The sequence below is a fragment of the Aulostomus chinensis genome, chromosome 6 (assembly GCF_037954235.1).
Source record: "Aulostomus chinensis isolate RoL2024-O1b breed Wild chromosome 6, RoL_Achi_v1.0, whole genome shotgun sequence".
NCBI lineage: Eukaryota > Metazoa > Chordata > Actinopteri > Syngnathiformes > Aulostomidae > Aulostomus > Aulostomus chinensis.
In genome coordinates this window covers 7,451,087-7,473,379 of record NC_141325.1, presented here as the reverse complement: position 1 = coordinate 7,473,379, position 22,293 = coordinate 7,451,087, and the positions used below count along the sequence as shown (strand labels likewise).

The 22,293-nt window shown below is 42.4% G+C and overlaps 1 protein-coding gene across 3 annotated transcripts in view; it reads left to right on the top strand.

Moving 5' to 3' along the window:
* LOC147259928 (membrane-associated phosphatidylinositol transfer protein 2-like) overlaps window positions 1-22,293 on the top strand; it is a 42,141-nt gene that overhangs the window by 4,508 nt on the left and 15,340 nt on the right. For all 3 annotated transcript variants that reach the window (XM_086206178.1, XM_086206179.1, XM_086206180.1), the window contains exons 2-7: window positions 13,507-13,762; window positions 17,334-17,548; window positions 18,118-18,239; window positions 18,725-18,958; window positions 19,044-19,373; window positions 20,945-21,040. In XM_086206178.1, coding sequence (XP_086062304.1) covers window positions 13,685-13,762; window positions 17,334-17,548; window positions 18,118-18,239; window positions 18,725-18,958; window positions 19,044-19,373; window positions 20,945-21,040 — 1,075 coding nt within the window. In that variant the 5' untranslated portion in view covers window positions 13,507-13,684. The remainder of the gene's footprint in view (window positions 1-13,506; window positions 13,763-17,333; window positions 17,549-18,117; window positions 18,240-18,724; window positions 18,959-19,043; window positions 19,374-20,944; window positions 21,041-22,293) is intronic.

Genomic DNA, 22,293 nt, shown 5'->3' with positions numbered 1-22,293 from the left:
TTCCTGCTTTGTACATTTGAAAAGTCAGTTAATTCTACAGCTTGGCATATAATGTGATGTCAAATGAGCTTTAAGACAGAACACAACAAGCCTTCACGTTATCTTGGACCGTATAGTCTCCATATTGTTCCTCCCAGCTGATAAGATGTTCCACGTCTTGATGGCGTCATTCCTTTGACAGTCAATCCAGACTGATGTTTATGGGTGCTGACAGCACTGGAGGGGTTTTTGACAAGTTTTGAATACATTTCTGGCTAAAAACGGCACGCCAAGTCCGTGTGCATAAAGAGGATTTTATCACCTACAAAGCAACTCTATAAAATATCACTTGGTTAAATTTGATCTCACTTGCTCCATGGTCATGTGGCATAGCTTGTTTGGTCACAAGTGGTGGAGCAGATGTTAGATGGATATATTTTCAGCTAAGTATGAATAAGTGTGTGTGTGTGTGTGCGTGCGTGCGTGCGCGTGCACATATGTGTAGGGTATCTCAAATTGAACGATTAATGGATGTATTTTGATCAGATGTGGAGGGACAATTCTGGATGAGAATTGTATTCTTTACGACTCTTCTAACAGGATGCAGCTACGAGGGATATTTTTCTCTTTGGCGGAGGAATTTCCTCTTTGAGTGGTTTTCTCATTCTAGTTGTTAGTCAAGATGCTAATGATGGGTTTCATGTGGTCACCCGTCAGCGGTGTCATAAAGCTCTTGGCTAGTTTAGGATTAATTCAGCTACATAACGTGAGCTGTAGCAGTGGACTCATCTAATGCTCAGTGGTTATTATGACAGCTAACATTTCTTGCAAACTGATATCTGTCTGAGGTGTGAGGATTCATTGGTAGCTGTAGTTTAGTAATGAAAACAACTTTAATAAAGCAACACATCTTCACAAAATTGGTTTTAACCTCCCCCCAAAAAAAAATTTAAACTTTTTTTTTTTTCAGTGCTATATCATCCTAAGTTTTTTTCTAATTCTTTTATTTTCCTGAGGCATTTTGAAGACCCAGCTAGAAATTGCTTGGTCTGGACATGTGCTATCAATGTTTTGCATCATGACTGCTCATGTTTTTGCTGTAAACCTTTGTTGCTGGGAACGTTCCTATTTTTTTCCCCCAGAATGTCTTCTCAAATATTGGGATAAATATTTCTCAAATCTTCCTAAAAATGTTTATTGATGCGGTGGACTGTAGAATGATTCTTTCGCACCAATTATATAATTTGTATTTAGCACATTTTTTTCTTGGTTGAAATGGAAGGAACATGATGTGAAACGATATACCAGCGTTAAAAGATTCTTTGAATGTGAGAAGAAGTCATTTTCTTTGAGACCTTTGGAAATTGTATGTAGTGTTAGCAAATGTTGTTTGAACAATCCCTGCTCGCTGGGATAATTCATGGCAACGCAATTACCATGTGTTGTATCTGCCAACCTGTGATGCTCCGTTCTGTATCTCCCAGTTTTCTTATCTGTCAGATAGTTGAAATGCAAATGCCATGCATTACTGTAACTAGCATGTTGTTACCAGGCAGCGTTGGTCTAAACACAGAGGGCCTGAACATTTTGAAGTGTGGGTTGTGATTTTCCTGCACATAGATAAATAACTAGTTTGCATGATCGGGTAGCAGTCTTCTTCTCAGTGGATAATTGGATTTTATGTTTTCCATGATCAGAAATGATTGTTACATTTGACAGTCTCTTTCACAGGCATTTTGAAAGAGAGCAGCACACTGATTCATCCTTGTCTAAGTGAATAAAGCATTTCCCAGAGCTCCCCATTGAAGTTCAGATTATTGCACTAACATTTTGTGGGAGCTGAAGATTATAATGTCTGCTCGAAGCAATCCTTAAAAAGGTCTTTTACAATTTATGATGTCCTCTCAGGGGTGTATATTGCCAGCTGGCTAGTTATCTGAAAGCTTTTCCTTTAATTCATCTGGTGTGAACAATCTGACATCATGAGAGTGTTTCAAATGATCATCCATCATGCATCCTGGTGCCAGCCAAATACTGACTGGAACATTTTGTTTCCTCGGTACCTACACATTGTCTTCTCCCTCAACTCGCGCACCCTCCCTATCTATCTTGAATAAAGCAGGTGATGCTAATGTTGGTGGTGAGCTGTTGACAGGGACAACAGGGGTACGACCCTTCCCCGCACATCCCTGATGAACCAGCTGATGAATGGCGCATCGCTGCTAAGGCTCCTACAGTGGCGTTGTCTGGGAAATTAAATGAAGGGTTGGCACAGGTCTGCATCACTTCTCCCTCACTTTGGACAGCAGATTTTCTGGCAACATGGGGTGGAAGAACCACTGTCTGTCCTTTTTTAGTATTCGACTACCTTCCTGTTTCCTTATGAGTGTCATTTAATGAAAGAGGACTGAAGTCTGTTGTATGTCTTGTCAAGGGGGGGGGGGGGTGTCCTGGTGATAGTCATTAGGCTTGCTGGAGGTGGAAAGGAAGCACTCTGGCACACACCCTGCATACATCAGGAAAGTTGTTCCTCTGAATTAGCCAGCCTAATTCAGAAGATACTGTGAGTTGGAATTCTCCCAGCTACTGCAGGGAAGAGCTGCTTAGATGACTTCATTGTAACATCTGCACTGTATTGCTTTCTTGTCCCTATTATTTTCTGTATTGGATACGATTTCGGATTTCTGTTTTGTCTTACCCCACCCCCATCCCTTGCAGCATTTTCTGACTCATGAGAATCATGTAAATTGAAAGCGACAGCGCCGCTTCATGTCACTTTACCCGTGCTCAATTTCTTTTCCATTGGCTGCAGACACCTGATTTCTCAGTGGCTAAAAATAGACTTCTTCAGACCCTAACACCCAACCCCACCCCCACCCCCTTTGCTACCCCCTCACCTCACTCTCTTTTTTTCCTCCCAGAGTGCAGGCTTTTAGAGGGAAGTCTCTCTGTGTTATGCCCTTTCTTTGTGAAAGGTTCCAGGCGGCAGACAAAGCAGCGTGTCTCCATTCAGAGTGGTGTGTGTGTGTGTGTGTGTGTGTGTGTGTGTGTGTGTGTGAGAGAGAGATGTCAGAATCCTTGATGGAAGAAGACTGAGATTCTGGTTTTAAAGCCTCTTGTCCTGATAAGAAACTCCCAAGGTGATCAAGCCTGGTTTTGTACTGAGCTGAAAACTTGACCCCAGAGCTCACTGAAATGTTAGCTAAAGTCATAAGACCGTGAGCATCGTTGTAAATGGCCTTTTATGGTCAATGTGAGAGACGGCGTCTGCCTTTGGTCACTTGTTAAGAACACTTTTGGGAAGAAAAAGGTTTGAGGTATTTTACCACAGTTTAGCAGACAGTCTGAGCTTTTCATGGGCAGTTTTCTCTTCAGCAACAGTTGATTAGTTTCAGTGCAGACTTGTCCAGCAGAGGAACACAGGACTTCTCGCTAAACTGATGACCGATTTCCAAACCGGAGATCCCAGTAACGAAACCACAGCTGAGACCCATCAGGAATGTTGTGTGTCTTCCTTCCTCCTTTCACTCTATTTGTTTAAGATGTTTCAGTCAGTTGAGCAAGTGGCTCGGACTGTGCGATATGATAGTATAATATATTGAGAAATTTGATTTATGATAATTAGAGCCCAATAATGATTTATTATTAATCACTGCTGTATTGTTTGTCCTCTTTTTCTGTCTCCAATACCCTTTTAGCTTGTACCATTCTATTTATCTGGTATGGACTCCATAGTGTACCTTTACAATGATGTTAGCCGTCACCTCAAACCACAAAGAAGGTCATAGACATGAAATGCATTTAAAAAAAAAAAAGTCTTGACTTCTTATTTGCTGATATTGGATGAGATAAAGCAAGTGTTGTCTTTGTGTGCAGCATGACAACACCCCATGTTGCAAGAATCAATATTGAGGTATTTGTTCAAAAAACTGGTTTGGTCTATATGGCAATTTATTCGCCAATGCTGAATAAAATAAAATACATTCAATTCTGTTGTGGTAATTAAAGTAACAGTCTATTGACAATAATTGAGTTTTTTCGGAATTGATTGTTGGGCCCCTTTTCAACATGGATGCATTAAATCTAGTCAAGCTTATCATTCCACAAGCGGAAATTCGATGCAGAAAATCAAGTAAAACCTCCTAAACGTGATATAAAAGACAACGTACCAGAAAGGACACAGCGGCAGCAAGACAGTGGAATACAGTGCAAGATCACTACAAGAGGAGATGGAGATGATCCAAGTTCCACTGTGAAAAGTCTGATTAGTCAGAGGGGTTTTGTGACTGTCACACAACCTGATGACCTTCAAATTCCAATAAACCTTGCATAAATTGCCATCAGACAGTTGCTCTGTCTGTGCTCCAGCGACAGTTTAACAGCAAACACAAGTGACTCAAATCAGCCAACATTCTTGTTTTGTCATTTGGGAAGGCTTTGCATTCTGAACAGGTAGCCAGTGGAAAAAAAATGAGGGGCTCTCATCTGAAAGATGAGCTACTTCATTTGCATGGATGTGGTATGAAATGTCAGAGGCTTGAAAACCTTACTTTGCACATTATGCTGCAGACCGAATCCCCACAAGACTTAAACATAACCCATCTCAGCGCCACTGAATTAACTGTAGAATGTGCTGTATAGTGACATATCGCTATTTGCTTTGGTGAGCTATATCCATGTGACATTTTGTTCGTAGGACGCAGCTCTTCAAACGAGTCATTTTTCATTAAAGGCTTACCTGTTCTGCAAAAAACTCATTTCAGATAAATTCATAGAAACAGAGATTCTTCATTGAATTTTACAACACTATTTTTTTTTAATCGTCCTCTCAGCTTCTCTATTATATATTTGTGTGCCATTTGCATATTTTTTCGGTTCCTCTGTCCCCAAGTCACATTCAAGTTTATAGATCCTTCTTCCTCAAAGCTGTTACAACATGTGAAATCGGGGCACAAAGACTTATTTTTTTCCTCCAAAGAATTCAATAAATCAGATATTAGTATTCTAATGTGTTCCTGCACACTGTTTGATCTCAGAAAATAGAGTTATTGATTACATACTTGGTTAATCGTCAACTGAGGATAGTACATAATTGCATTGAGCGCAGCAGGGCTTCTTTTTTTTTTTTTTTGAAGCTTCCAAGCTGTTCTAGAAGAATAGCAGTTTATGTTGGGATTGTTCTCAGATGACATACAGGATTAGCTGTAAGGAGGAATTCATTTTACACCAGCATGTTGCTCTATGAAGCTGACACGGCTTTATTTAGACTTGTACCTTGGCTAATGTATCACACCCACCAATGTTTTTATTTATCCTACATTCTGCCATCTAGAGAATAACCACCTACATGTTTCAAGGAAGCATTTAGGTTCAGTGGAATAGAGAGTTTGCTGCTGTCGCCAGATGTCGGTTGAATGGAAGTGATCAGAGGTGAGGAGGACAAAAATTGAAAGTGGAGAACGAAATATCATTAGACAGCGTTAGCGTCTGGGTTTCTACTTTCCTTGTCACTCTGTCTTGGTCTCAGCAGCCAATAAGAAAAGGGACCCATTCTGTCTCCATGGTAACCCCCTCCCTGTATAGAGAAGATAAAGGTGCAGGAAAGGGAATATATATTTGGCTTCAGTTTTGCTCCACAAGTTTTATAGAGTTTTTGTCATCATCTTACTTTTTGCTGGTTACATGAGATCTGATAACATTTTATCAAAATGTGGTTACTGATTAACTGAGGGCAAAGCACTGCATCTTCCTTCCTTTTTTACATGCAGAAAATACACCTTGAGCTAAGGACAGAATGCTCCGTGTTAGATGGCGTCTGTGTTTAACTGCAGTAGTCTGACAGGTTTGTCTCAGCTTTCTCTTTGGCTCAAGGCTTTTGCTGTCACAGTGTGTCAATATCCAACTTTGGTTTCCAGATGTCAAGAAAAACCCTGCACTAATAAAACCAGTTCGACCTAGATTTAACACCTTCAACTGTTCAGTTTGTACACATGAAGTGCATAAACACTGATGGTTTTGTCTCTCAGATTAAACTATGAAAGACCTGTATTGAGGCTGATTGTGTCTTGCTGCTATAACAAGACTCTGCTACATCTTGAGCTTGCATCAAAGACATGTTACACTATAGTGAGAGATTGCTAATGGCAGTGATACTGGAAAGCCATTGATTGTTGAGTACTTGCAGCCCTAAAACTTGACCCAAGGGCTTGGTGGAAGAACAATAGGCTCATGATTACCAGAAGGCCTTGAATTTAATCAACATCTTGTTGCTATCAGACACGGTTATGGCAGATGGACACGTTCTAAACTACAAACGCATTTTCTGAGTGTGTTTATTAGATGGACAAAATACAAGGGAAGCCACGATTTCTGTTTCTGTTTCTGCCCTGGTTACATAAGACTGCTCTGTGTGCCGTTGATTTCGTCTGTCTGAGGTCTAGAAGAGAATAACAGTGGGGAGAGATCATCATTTAACCTTGGCACATAACTGATTAATCCAAATATAATTTGCATATAAGGTCATCTAATTTTGGATTTCAGAGTAAAGCATGGCGTTGATTAGAGATAGCATTGGTATGTAACAGGCTGCTTTTGGAAAACGGTGGGCTGATGAGCGCTAGCGAGGCATAAAATAACAATGGCTCCACTTATTACAGCAGCTTAAAGTTCTCATCAGTCACTGGGCAGCAGATTTATTTATGTCAATTTTAATTATATGCTTTGGGGGTATCTCATCTGAAACTCCACATTATTCACTGGCTCAGAAGTGTTCGTGCTGTGAGGTTCACTGATTTGCTTTGCAGTGTGTTTGTGTTTGCCCTCAGATTATATACAGCCATTATTATGAAACACAATATACACACAGACAGTATTTGCTCCTGTTATATTACTTTACTGTAATGCTGCCTGTTTTCCAAGTATTTGTTACTGTGTGTGGCATTTTCAAGAAGTAATGAGTTTTCAGATGATTTAGCTTTGTCTAGTTTGCTTTCGTTAATAGACTACTAACAGCTTGTCCCTGTATGAATCTTTTTCTTCTGCAAAGTTTTGCTTTCCTGAGGACACCGCAGTCTGTGCTTTTGTGGTGGTTCTTGCTTGTTCCCTTCCTGAGTCAACCAGAATTATTTTCAGAGGCAGTTCTTACTGTAGGAGGAAGAGGACGAGGAGAAGGAGGAGGAACACAATGCAGGAGATGCTCAGAGGGTGTCGAGTATTTTTAGCTTTCCCCTTGTAGTGCAACCATGACTCAAGAACAAGGGCAGGTTGTGCATGCCACCTCCTTAGGCTGTGGAGGAGCATGGGCCTGAGGGACAGCAACAGTGTTGGCCTTGTTAGCGAGCATCATGTATTTCCACTATGTGGCACAAGATGACACACCACTATTAATTGTGATTCACTTTTTTATTTTACAGGATCATACCCTTCTGCTAGCGTGTGGCACTGTGAGTGACACTGGTTAGTCATGTTGGTGCAGCAGTGACTTATAATAGTAATCATAGTAAAAGATCTGATGTTTGCAGAAATAACGTCTCATCTGCAGGTTCTGTTTGCCCGCCTCATAATCCAGACCAAATAATGACCATTCAGAATGGTTTCCCCACCCATGCCCAACCTGCTATTGAATTCAGCATTGTGCTGTATGGCATACAGGTGATCCTGACCACCTTTTTAAACACAAAAATAATATTTGAACTCAAACAAAGAAAAATGTGGCCTTTGTCAGACAGCCACATCCCTGAATACACTTTGAGAACCAGGGTTTGAGAACCAGGGTTTGAGAACCAGGGTTTGAGAACCAGGGTTCTCAAAGTTCCCAAAGATCAGACCTTTACATCTGTGATTTGGACTGTGACATTTTATTGTAATATTCATAGAAACATTTTGATCCTAATCACCCTTTATTTGTGTTAATTAAGTCATGGGGTTTTCCCTGGTTTTTGACAAGAAATGGAAAAAAAAAATTAATGGGAAAAGCTGATTAGGAAATTAGTATAAAAATATGAAATTACTGAAGTTTTGGTGACAGTCAAAATATGCACACAAAAAACAATGGAATCATAGTTAGAAAGATTTATTTGATAGAAATTACTCTTAGATTAGTTGTGCTGGATCAGATTTCTTGTGTTTAAATGTGTGTGATAGGCCTATTATCTCTGACCAGAATATAATGTATTATAAGTTTGCAAAAGGTGATGTGTGGCTTATTGAGAGCTAACCTCAAAGTTATAGAACGTTTTTAATGGAGAACTCTTGTTACAGAATGCAGAATTGTGTTCAAAGGTAACATTCATATAAAATGCACTATTGATAAATAGGAATGTTCCATGTTACACATTTAGCATTCCATGAAGTACCGATGTGGATAGAATTAGTCAGTCTTCTGGGGAGGATGCATCCCATTCTTCATTAGCTAGAGGGCGACAGGATTTGCAGGGTGTAAATCAAACTGAGTCTATCTTTATCTCCCTTATATCCCTGGTTAACAAGGCTTCATGTTTTGCTCTTATTAGATCCTCCACATGACAGAGAGGTCTAATCTCTAAGCAGTTTGCTTTTATGAAATGCACTGCCTCTTTGGTTATTGCAGGTGGATGGTTAACGCCGTCGCTCTGGCTGCAGAGCACACACAGCCTAGCCCAAACAGTGTTGTTGTAAGCCTTTTGACATTTTAACTGGATTGGCAGATCAGCGCATCAACTCAATCAAGGGTTCTCATCTCAAGCTGTGGCTGTCTTTGCGACAGTTGTTCTAGCCAAAGTTGTCTCTGTGCAAGGCAACGCTGTGTGAAACTGATCTATGGTATTCTTGGCACTCACAGGCCAACATTTTCCACTTGTAAGGGGGTCTTGCCTTCAGTCAGTCATGATGGGAACCCCCCGCATGGCTCCTCGGGGATTCACCGCCTCTTTTGTCGCTCCACCTCGAATTGGTCCGCTCTAAAACTTGGCTAGATTTAAGAACTGCCACCATTATGGCCTTTCAGGAAAAAAAAAATCTCCTGTGAATCCAGATCTCCACTCCGCTTTGTGTTGACAGCAGGGCCCAGCTGTCGCTCTCTGTCCTGTATTGAACCTGTCTGTGGAGCATATAGCTTTCAGCCCTAACCTACATGTCACACCCTCAGACAGACCTGGTAATGCCATTTTCCATGGTTGTAGGACAGTTTAGCTCGGGGTAGAGAAGGAAAACGTAGTAAAAGGTAGAGGTGGTGGTTGGGTGCAAGCAAGAGCCTCCAGTGCCAGTGATGGATAATCCAGTCGTGGTTGTGGTTAAAGCAGGTAACATCTGTTTGCTGGGCCATTTATCCCTGTTTAGATGTGAGCTGAATTACTTCTTTGACATCTCATTTGTTTATACAGCTGTAGTTTTCTCACAGATGTATCTGCTTCTACACGCAGTGACCTCATGGCTCAATTAAGAAAGATCCTCAGATGTAGCCTCTGGCTAATGAGATTCTGCTTTGAAATAGATAGGAACCTTTGAAGCATTTGATTTTACACTTAGGTCTGTACAGTATCCGTGATAGATCAGAACATTGACTGACATGGTTAGAGATGAGGGAACCAGGTATAACACACAACCCCACTCAAAGTACTTTGCAGCTATCGATGTCCTGAGTTAAGTTGAAGCTGGCTGCTGTGTGATGAGCGCTGCACAGCGGCGTGTGCTGCTATTGCGTCACTGCCTAGAGGGGGCAGAGACTATATTTTTAGAAGGGAATGGGCAGATTCTCCGAACAAACAACGTCAAGCGCCCTGCTTGCGTATGCTGGGATTATTGTGAATGTAACTGGGCTATTTTTAAGCTGTGTGTGAGTGCTTTTTCTGGGTCAAGCATGGTTCTCTCGAGGCTGCTGGTAGATGGTGTATTACAGGTCTAATGCTGTGTGCAGCATCTGTATCAGTCAGAGAGAAACAGGTTCAAAGCAGCAGTAAAGCAGCTAGCAACAGGGTTTGTATATGTACGCTGTGTGGTGCTGTAAAGGAGACTTCAATTCTTATTGATTATGTTAATTGAGCAGCCAGTCTTTTGGAACCAGCTCATTCGAAATGCCTCATTAATGTAGTGCGACGTTGGAGGAGAAGATGCTGCATACTAAATCTGTTCCACAGTGTTCTCCAGTAATATGAATCTATTTAGTTTGAGTAGCCACATCACAAACCGACTCTATCAGAAAGACAGTGGTTGGGCTTGCGATTGTTGAGGAAACACCACCCAGACAGTGATGGGAGCATCGAGTGCTGGAAGGTTTCCACAAAACAATTAAGATGAAAGTAAATTAGGGAAAGGGAAGGGAAATTGTAATTGCTGACCAATAAATTGGTGAAAAACAATATTAAAGTTTATTGCATTTGTCTTGGGTGTTCACCAAGTACAAAGCAAAGTCGTAATTGCGCTGCAAACCAACTCCATAATTTTTATACATTTGCCGAATGAAAATAATCTCGATGACATATTTGATATAAAAACTTAAGATAAGCAATGCAAATCATGGTGCCCAAAGAATGTCTCAATTTTAGGGTTCAATTTGATAATTTGATCCTCTTTGAAGCTGGTGGTCCATTTCTGCCTCTAATACCACATTTTGGAGAGGCAGCACTGTCGCAACTCGCATCACTGAGCTGCAGTGCTTTGCATGATGTACAACGGTGGACAGAGATGCCAGCGGTACATAGAAGTTTATCAAATCATTTAGAAAAATATAGATTTGTGGTTATTTAAGATAAAAAATGCCAACCCTTTGCTGATTCCAGCTTATCCGGAGTGATTATTTTACGTGATTATAAATTGATTTTTTGGGCTTAAGCTTTTAGAACGGAAAGAAGAAATCATTTCAAGCCAATGGGAGATAGGATTGACCTTTTTCACTATTTTGTCAAGTCTGATTTTTAGAAGATAGCCAGCAGACTAATCAGTAGTGAAAGTAGTGTTTTGTTACAGCCCTAGTAAATGCCATTTGCCTTAATCAAACTGGGCAGGAGGGAACACGTTTAGCATGCACCGGCATCCCAAGCAGTCACTGTGCAGCAGCGTCATCATCATCATGCTGAACAGGAAAGTCCTGTGACTATACCAAATCCCTCCATTTTGGCTCCTATCACTCCTGCTCACTCTTGCATGTTTCGTCCCCTCCTCTTATTCCAGTAGTCCTTTTCCTTACATACTTTGTCTCTTTTTGGAATCCAGTTTATAGTCAAAGGTGGTATAAATCTTTCTTAGCATGTTGAAGTGAATGACTTCCAAATTTGTCACATCCAAAACTTGCCGGCTATGAGGAAATACTCAGAAAAATGTTGTCGCGTCATCAGTTGAAACCCTCATTCAAAGTGTTGCCACATTGTTGAACTGTGTTTAAAGTTGACAGTGATGCTGTTTATCATAACACTTAAAGCGAGAATGTGACCTTCCCCTCTCAAGCCAAGCTCGAACATCTCGAGTCCTCTGAGCTGCAGGCTTTCCTCCGGGCCTCTCTAGCTAGCCTAGTTCTATCCTAGCCTCTCTCAAGAGGGCAGTTATTTTCAGCAAAATGTGACGCTCTGCTCTGATTTTGTCAATGAGTTGCCCTTTTGTGATATTATATGAAAAATGTATAGAAGACACTTTTGAGTAAGTTCTTACTGCAGGTGAAGAAAGGCTGCCTTCTTGTCTTGTGGCAGCGACCTTATCAGCTAAATGTGACTTTGGTGGCTAGTTGTGACGCACCTGCTCAGTAGGTGAACTTATGGTGACACCAGGAGCCTCACCAAAGCTGGCTTTTGTTTGCTGGATAAGTGACAAAGGGGGAATATTAATGGGATTTAACAGAATGGCTGGGTGCCAGAGTGAGGTTATAGGTCAGAAACAAGTGACTATTTGGGTTATGCAATGGTTTGTATTCACATTTGTTCAGCTAAATACAGGCGGTGCCAGGTGTTGAACTCCCTCACACTTACCCCTCAGCTGTGTAATGGCATAAACTGAAATGTACCTTTATTTACTAGCAAGGATACATTGATGATTGTAGATGCAGGTGGTGAATGATAGTATGAAATGCTACATATGCAGTTTACAGAACATAAAACATTACCCAAAGGATTTAATTTGTAAAAGTTAATCATTTGTCTGTCTTAAATACATGAGTGACCAGCTTCCTCTTATCTGTTCACTCATGTAAACTGAGCAGTTCTTTCAGCTGGTGGAGATCTCCCCTTCCTTATTGACTCCTCTTCAGTTAATATGCCACCTTAACTGACACACCTGTGATATTTAATTTAGATAAACTGTCACTACAGCTTAGTGCAGCGCTGCAAGAAGTGTGATCTTGCTTTGTACGTGCTTGGCTGTGGAGAGCTTGTTCTTCCCTCAGCGGTCAAAGCAGACTTGTGCAACTCACGCCACCCACGCGTTGCGTATGTATAACCCACACCTCTCTCCCCCATCTGCCCAGTGGTTGGAAAACAATGCTTGCTGTAATTCTGAGGCAGCTATTTGTGTAACCTTGATCATGCACAGGGGGGCTCTTTGAATGTTACGTAATGCTCCTCACTCCGCTGTAATCCCTCTTATACTGAGTGAGCCCCCCATGTGATGGAGGGTTGGAAGAGAGACACTTTGTTGTTGGGACCGTCGGTAAGGCACGGCTCTCTGTAGACTCAGGTCACCTGCTTCCGCACACATCACACACACACATGCGCACACACACCAAGCTGTGGCCTTTGTATAAGAAGAGAGGTTTATCCTGGGAAGTGCCTTACTCAGATCTCAGATGCTGGATGGAGACGCAGCACTGATGCCAAGACTTGGACCAGAGATACAGTAACTACTTCGAGCGTGCCCGAATGGCATTCCGGCTCTGCTGTCCTCAACATCTGCCGCCAGAATGAAGCTTTGCCCGCAATTACGTATGGAGAAATTTCTTCTGAAAACATTTGTCTGTGTGCTGCTGCTATCCTCTGCGTGTGATTTTTGTTGCTGATGTGATGGATGCTGTCAGAAAATGGTTTGAAGAAATATCAAGTATTTTCATTGTCCGTATTCTATCTTAGTTGCATTTGTCACAACATGCATTCATTGCATTGCCTACCAATGAAGGGGGGGGGGGCTGGTTTGACACCCCATGTTACCATTTTACATGTGGCTTGGTTGGGTGTCTGCATAGACATAACTGGTCATGTCTGCAGGTGGGAAGTGGAATGAAAGTATGTGTCCCGGTCACTGCACTCATGCCTCCTCCAGTTGGTCAGGACGCCTAGTGTAGAGGAGGAGAACTGGGGGGAATAGTGCGATCTTTCCTTTCACTCCATCCCTTTGGTGAAACTCTCACTGTCAAGGTAAAAGATGCAGCCAGCGACTCCACATTTGACAGAGGAGGCATGTGGTAGTCCACGGTGTTAGCGGGACAGGCACAAGGGCTGACTAGGACAACTTATTAGCAATGTAAAATTGAGCTGAAAAAAAATGAAAGAAATTTGATACCTTCTGCTGATCAAAGTGATTTTGTCATAACTTTCCCAGCTTACACTGTTGTATTTTATTCGTCCCCGACAGGACTCATCAATGTGGACTTCAGCTGGTGATTTGACGAGTCACTCATAGGACCCCCCGGAGTTTCTCCTGTCCCCTCCCCCTCCCTTCCCTCTACCCCTCACCTTCCACCTTCCCCTCCTCCCTTCCATTATCAGTCTTTTCCCTTGTCCCCCCTTTTCCCCCTCCTCCAAGATTCACCATGCTTATCAAGGAGTACCGCATCCCCATGCCCATGAGTGTGGAGGAGTACCGCATCGCTCAGCTCTATATGATCCAGGTGAGGTCTCTCTCTGATGTACACCTGGACAAAAATAGCCATGTGATGAAAACAAGCAGACATTAACACAGGGGATTTTTCACAGTACAGTCCGGTTTACAAGATTTGGTCACATGGAGTCTGGCTCTTGTGGAGTATCAGAACAAAGAGAGCTTGTGTGTTGATAGATTATCCAATTTAAACTCCCTAAGGTGGCTGGTTCCTTGTGGTAGGATGAGGGCAGGGCCGCCTCGCTGTCAACTCACATGCCTTGATGGAAATTACCATACTGCTCTGCGTGACAAAGTTGGATTTGACTAAACAGGCTGCTTTATGGAAACTGTTTACCATTGCATGCTAGAAAGGGATGACTTGTGCAACCCTTGTGGGGAAATCTTTCCTCCTCATATGGTGTGTGTACACTAAGGAGGATTTATTTAATCCAGTGGTACTGCCAGGTACACTAAGCAGCTGTACAGGGGCAGAACTCATACAGACTGAAGCTGTTGTAAATACATTTTATTTTGTTACTTTACTTTCAAACGTGCATAAATTTGGCACTTACGTAGGTCTGTTGTATCATCTGAGGCTCATAGTGGCGCCAAACATCATAGTATGTGGTTTCTTTAAATTTGGGCAGAACAAGTTAAGGTTGCTTTTTTTTTTTTTTTTTTAATCAGGTTGAAACATGTTGTTGTGTTCAGAGTGTCTTATACCTTAAGTGAACTTTAATCATGGTGGTTTATATGAGTCACCGCACACGGAGTCATTTATGGACCCTGACTGGAACATGTGTACAAAAGTAAATGTTGCTTTCATGACCATCCTGTTGAATTGCCTCTTCTATTATTTCACATTAAAAAAAAAAAAAAAAAGTTTGTATGCCGTAAAGTCGTCTAATCCAACTGCTCATCTCCTGGTAAAATAGTAAATATAACTCTTATAACTCAGACTTAATTTGTAAAAATATAATAGCAGGTTTTTCTGTTTCTTTTCTGCCCCTCTTGTATTTCCTCCATATGGCCTTCCCCCTTCCTCAGAGTGCCAAACAGACAGGTAATCAAGTTGAGCTGTAGGTGGTTGGAAACATGACTCAGCGGACATGCCCCAAAGCGAGCAGCCGTTTCTAGACTGCATAAGCTGTGCCACACTTCCAAACACACACACACACACAATCCTATCTTTGGCAGCATTGCTGTATTGTACGGATTGTTGTGGAGAAGGACTTGACTTATTAATTAAATAAAAAAGAACTGCAGTATTTGTTTTGGCCTGCTGGGCTATCCAATTGTCTGCTTGTGAGATTTTGTGAGACAGGACATTGTGTTCAAACGACACGTGTGCCAGCAAGCTGGCAAAGTTCATATGTGCTCTGTCAAGCATGTGAAGAGGAGGAATTCTTACATTAGTGACCCATAGTTACCTTTCCCCCTGACCTCACCCTCTCTTCCACAGCCGTGTTGCTGTGAGGCTTCTATCACCATGGTAACCATGACATCAGCAGTGTGCCGGTGGTCAGGTTTTGTTCAAGAGAGGGAGTGAATGAAAAGAGGAAATGGTGGACAGAAAGAGAGGCTAGGAAGGAGGGAGGGGAAGAAATGAGGGAGGAGGGGTGTAAGAGGGGAAGCTGTGTTCTGACCAGAGAGAAAACAAGGTTTTGCTGGATACCCTCCCTTCATCTATGCCATGTTACCAGGGCAACTGCTGCATGTAGACCTGGCTGCCTGCGATCCATCCTTGGTGTACGCCCCATAGATGAAGTCAGGGCCTCAGGACAGCTTGGCGATATCTGCACCTCAGCAGGAATTGCCCCACCCCATCTCTCCTCTCACTTAGTCGCCTTTCAATGCTGCCTTCTTATTGGTAACTAATTGGCAATTCATTATCGCCACATAGGGATTTTCAGATATGTAGAGAGAAAATGCGCGAGGAATTAGATATGAGTGGATCTTGCTGTGTCTCATTCACTCATCCATCATGTTCTGACTCGGCAACTGTGTCTGCGGGGAGAGGTGAAAAGCAGCATCTCAGACAGGAAACATGCAGAGTCACTTGAAGGCAAGAGGAAAAAAATCAGGATGTGACTCTCATCCTGTTGGAGTTTGACATGTTCAGCAGCCTATTGAGGTGATAGCTGGTGGATGAGAAGAAGTGGGGGAAGGCAGGCAGTGTTTTAGGGTAGGACTACAACTCAGCAGTACTTTATGTACTGAGCAAAAAAGGATTTTAGAGAAGAACCCCCCCCCCCCCCCACCACCACCACCACCACTCTTTTGAAAGCACTAGGCACTTAATGATGTTTATTCTTCCAGGTTCTCTTATTCTTCCTGTTCCCCTTTGAGGGCAGTTTACTTATGTACACAAATGTGCAAACCACACTATTCATTAAGAGTGTACACAAGTCAATGTTATCTACTTCCACTCTTCTACTTTTTCCTAAGGGATCAACAGAGCTCTGGCCAGTGTTGTGGCCTGTCTTCCTTTTTAATAACCTGGTGAAGAGGAGGCAGTGGCAGAGCTACGGATGCGCGATACAGGATTTTTGTGTCCCTAATATTCAATATGCAAATATTAGCATCGTGTAATTTACAACCAGTTTGGCTGATAGTCCATATCTAGCAATGTTGATGTCTGTCTAAAAAGGTTTATATGATTTTCACATATGGTACATATTGAAAAACATGCTGAAAGGATCCGAACTGACAGAGCTCTCTTGAGTGGAACTGTGTCTTCATGTTTTTTGGGTGGGCTGAGCTGCTCATCTGGATAGTTTATTGTTATAGGGTGTACATTATGCTGTAACCTTTGACATTTACATCGACTATGCTCCATCACCCCTGAGTGAGACCAGTTTGACAATGCTGTGGCATCTGTGCTCTGTCTTTGGAGCTGTCTGGGTTGTTGAGAGCAGAGCCGGTGGCTAATGAATGACCTGTCAGAGGTAATGAGGTCTGGTGCACTGGACGATTCATGGCTTCCTCCTCCCTTCAATGCATCGCTTCTCCCCACCGGACTGATTGGAGAAATCTGTCTCACTTTTATTCTGTTGTTATATGAAATGCAACACCAACCGACGTTTAACACACTAGCAGTTGTTTAGGTAAATATAGAATAACAGCTGATTAGAGAAACATCAGTATTATCTCACATTTATGGTTCCTTTTTGCTCTTTGCTCTGTGTTTTTGATTTTGTCAGCACCTGGACTCTGCTCTCCTCTCAAGGTTTCTCATTTCACTGATTTCATAACGAATCCTCCCCTGAACATGTGTGTCATGCATTCCTGTCTTTGAAAATATGAGTCACCTCGTTGTATCTCTACACAGCTGCATCTGCCGGCTCCACCCAGTTTTTCTTCCTCTGTGCACCTGGAATGTAAATATGGAAAAGGTGTGGCAGCATTTGCAATTCAGAGCTGTCAGACTTAAGGAAGTTTATAATTTATCTGTTGTCTTTTGTTTCTGTCTACTGACAAACAATGGCCAACAACTGAGAGCCACTCATTATTTAATTTGCTACAGTTCCAATCATAAAACTGTGTTGAGGAAATTGTATTCCTGTACACATTTCAAATTTATTTTATTCTTCTTGCAGAAAAAGAGCAGAGAAGAGAGCTGTGGTGAAGGTAGCGGTGTGGAGATCCTAGAAAATAAGCCCTACAAAGATGGACCAGGTGGGATAGGCCAGTACACCCACAAGGTTTACCACATTGGCATGCACATTCCGAGCTGGTTCCGCTCCATCTTGCCCAAAGCGGCACTGAGGGTTGAAGAGGAGTCCTGGAACGCCTACCCTTACACCCGCACCCGGTAAGGTTCTTCTGCAGAAAGGCCGCCTCCAGACCCTTTTAAATCAGGAGAGAGAGTGTTTGTTACCTGATGCTATATCAGCACCCTTTAATCCAGAGGTAATCATTCAAACACTTTTAATATGAAGTGTAATGCATCAAGAAGTAGGTTAAAATCCTGTGTTAGCCACAGATCAGCATCTGGCCAGCTGCACTCCCATTCTTTGAGATGTTGATAGCTCCCCTTTTTAAGTCATTTAGTCTGTGCAGGGCCTGACAAATAGTGATGTGAAGGTGCTGAAAGGAGATGTGCCCTTGACTAGACTGTCAGGATATTGATAGACTGCAAGTGCTTGTTGACACGTCTATTCAACCGGTGACAGTTTTGCTGCAGGCGCCTCAGATGCAACAGATGGGCATGGCTTACATGTCATGTATCCTGGCAGTGAGAGGGTGTTGTCACTCTTAACGAGATAGCTGTGATCTGGAGCCACACAATTGAATAGTGAAACTCTGATTGAAGGCAGACCCATAATGCCGTCTTGTCAGAATACTGATATTGACTCAGTGCTCTACCCTCATGTCCTTCAGGTACACCTGTCCCTTTGTGGAGAAGTTTTCCATTGACATCGAGACTTACTACATGCCTGACACAGGCAACCAGGCAGATGTCTTCAACATGTCTGCTGCAGAGAAGAGGCAGAGGACGATTGGTGAGGTCATTTGGTGTCAATCCAGAAGTATTATAATAGAAACCAACTCCACCATATTGCAAACAGAAGGTGCATGAACTTATTTTGAGGTTAGAGATCCCTTGCTTCAATATAACTGGAAAATAGAGAACCAGTGCATTAAGTAATTACTTTTCTTGTAACAGCTATTTTAAGACTCTGGGGTAGTAGTTTGATTGTGCCTTGATATCGGTCCTCTTGTGGCCATTCAGTGGTATTGCATCTCTTTTCTCTGACGTTGATTTGCTGTGAAGCTCCTGAGCTATAATTTGTGTCGTATGTTGCCAGGCAAGGACCCTTTTGATTTCATTAACTTGAAAGGATGGTTGTTTATATGCATGATGTTCGACCTTACCCTCGAAAGACACTGAAACCTGTCATAAAATGTTTTGTCAGTTGTGTAGTATACTCCAAACACTTGCCTCCATTTCTCATTCCTTTGTGAATTTGGATTTATTTCATGGCAGACCCGATCGACATTGTGACAGATCCCATTCCACCTCATGAGTACAAAGCAGAGGAGGACCCGCGGCTCTACAAGTCAGTCAAGACTCAGAGGGGTCCTCTGTTGGATGATTGGATAGAGGAATACAACAATAGCCCAGGAAAGACCCCCATCATGTGTGCCTATAAACTGTGCAAGGTGGAATTCCGCTACTGGGGCATGCAGTCGAAGATTGAACGCTTCATCCATGACGTTGGTGCGAACCTTCATCTGCTTTGAGAGGAGTTAGAAAATAAACCGATTGAAGTGGTTGTGTGATATTTTCTATCATCTCTCCCAAGGACTGAGAAAGGTGATGGTGCGTGCCCACCGGCAGGCCTGGTGCTGGCAGGATGAGTGGTATGGTCTGACCATGGAGGACATCAGGCAGCTGGAGCTGGAAACACAGCTGACCCTGGCTAGGAAGATGGCCCAGTTCAGCCAGGCAGAGGAGGCTACCGAGGCAAATGGAGGCAGCCCATCTCAAGACCAGGAAGCTCAGGAAGCGATCAGCTCCATCGAAGCAGAAGAGGTTGTTGTCAGCTCAGGGGGAGAGACTCTCCAGCCACGAGGGGTACTCACCAAGCAGTGGTCCACGTCGTCACGATCCTCCCGCTCATCCAAGAGAGGAGGTGAAGAGCTAATTTAAGCTGTTCCCCTGTGGCCTCTGTTTATGTGTGAGGCTGCTGCAGGTGGGGAAGGAATCAGAGAAATGTAGAGAGATATCTTCTGTCATGGCTCCTCCTTCGACTGTTTTTCAGACTCTTCATATACTGCTTCACTGTAATTGACGATAATAGACAACCCGAAACAGAATTGGCATTGGGGAATTTTGTAGTTCTGTTACTCAGGAAAATTGCATGGATCCACATTTTTTTCTGTTCCAATCCCGTACATGAATCATTACCAATGCAGTTCCAATATCAGAGTCTTTTATTATCATTATTATTGTTGGCCACATGTTTATGGCTACATCAGGAGGCTTTACTAAACAACACAACACTGCTCATTAAAAGCCCAAAACATATACACAAAGGCATTAAACTTCAATATGTTCCAAACTTGTACAAGTATTTTACCAAATGGATTGGTGATGCATCTCATGTACTTATGGGGATTCATGATCCACTACGAGGTCCAGCCACATCATTCAGCTGTATGATCCATGAATGAAGTAAGCCCATCTGTGAATAATATGAGGATTGGGACCCATTTTGGATATTCCCAATCCGATATCCGATCTCTAGTTCTCAGCTTCACACACCTTGCTTCCAAGGGGAATAATCAAATCTCTGAATTTTAGTTGATGTTCAGAAGTAAAATCTCATCTCATGAGAAAGCTTTAGGGATGCAGACTCTGTTGACTGATTTTTTTTTTTTTTTTTTTTTTTTTTTTTACACTACTCAACTATATTTACTCACTAAACCATGTGCTGTATTATCCAACTTACCTCACTTCACCCCTCTAACTCAGTGGAATTGCCGGGGTTATTTTTAGCAGCAGCTTCAACACTATAAAATCATGCACCCTGACATGCTCATCTCTAGTGTCACCTGTACCTCAGGGCAGCAGCTACCGTAGCTGCCACCTGTACCCAGACTCTCCACCAGTGTGATTTGTTTCACCCCTGTATCTCCCCCTGTGGTTTCTCCTTGGCTATTTTTAGCAACAGTGCTGACATCATAGAACAGGGGAAGCTGATGCTCTTCAGTAACCCTCCCTCCCACCACAGATGTTTCCTACAGTGTGCTGACAGCCACAGCTGTGCCCCCCTTCCCCCGCAACCCACACACACACACACACACACGCACATACACATACACACACATGGCCAAAGCCAAGCCTGAGGACACGTGATAGACAAAGCTTTCTTTTAGGCCATGTTCCTTCAGCTAGCTAGTAATTTGTCTGTGTTACATTTAGCCTCACTTTTCACACACCCCCATGACGACCAACCAGTCCATCTGGGATGAAGTAATGCGCCACAGAGACTGTTCCATGTTTATATAACACTGTGTGTGTGTGTGTGTGTGTGTGTGTGTGTGTGTGTGTGTGCGCACGCGTGCATGTGTGTGGGCTGGGGGAGATTGTGCAATATTTCTTTGTCGTAGAGAGTGTGTGATAAAAAGGGAAAAGAGAGAGGCTGAAACACATGTCCTAAAATAACAGTGCATTTTTTTTTCTTCATGTGCGGTCTTTCAGTGAGCCCATCACGCCACAGCATCTCTGAGTGGAGGATGCAGAGCATAGCACGAGACTCGGACGACAGCTCGGACGAGGAGTTTTTCGACGCTCATGGTAATGTTAAACTAGAGTCCATCAATAAGTGTCTTTGTGTTAATTTTGTATGGAACCTCATTCTTCATGCATTTCTTTAACCACAGATCAGTTCTTAAACTTCCCAGATACCCAGCATGCTTTGGGGCTGCAGTTGAAATAAGTGGGTGTGGTGCTGCCGGATGAGTTTGGCTGAGGACTCGGGTCCCGTGGCTTAGCCTGAGTTTACCCAAAGTTCAGAATTCACTGACATCTTAGCCCACCAGGCCCTCTCTCACCAACAGACACCAGCTCTCGTGTTACATGTATCATAATACAAATACTAGCGTTTACAATGCATATAAACCCAGAAATTCCCCTCAAGATTCACCTTTGTTTGTGTGGCTTCGTCACAATGATGCTGCTCTCAGTTTGATACTGATTTGGTTTTCATTCATTTATTTCTACGTCTTCCATGTTCAATAAATCTTGTGACGTTTTGACTTGCTGGAGAACAATGATCGTTTTACTGTCATCTGCTAATTTATTATGTCATGTTTGTGTGGATGGATGAATCTGTGTTGGGTGCATGAAGCAAAAGCACTTTATATTTTATTGGACAAACTCTTGACTACACATTCATAATTTCAGATTAGGTCACATATCCCTGCGTCATGGACAGCTTTTACAGTCGGGTGGCTGCCCTGCCCATTATTTCTGATTAACTGATGTAGTTACAGCAACCTCCTGCAATACACTTATTGAATTAGGGGTAATAAATTAAGCTGCTTGTTGAGGTACAGTGTATTAGCAAATGAACAGTTACTGGATTCATCACATGATAGCAGTACACAAATTAAATATGGAAACAGAAAGTAATTTGGCTCACATTTCCTGTGATATTAGATTTCCATCTATATTCAGTGCTTTATATGTGGTTATGGTCCGCGTGCTGCAATCAAACACTTGTTCATCAATTTTCCGTTAGTACTCTTGGTCCTGTGTAACAGAGAATGAAGGAAAGAGAACTCATCACAGATGACACTAATAAGGTTAATTGATAATGATGATAACCTTAATTTGTAATAAAGTTATACGTCGCCCTAAAATTGTATTATGCTTTTTAAGTTCTTGCAAGTGCGCGTTGAGTTTAAAAAGATATTTTTCCCTCCCGCGTCACTTCTTCACTCCAAAATGCAGAGAGTGTCCTTTTATTTTTGCTCAAATCAAACTGTTTGTGGATTACTGGACATTCAGCTGGATAAAGAAGACATGGATTATATCGGACGATGCAC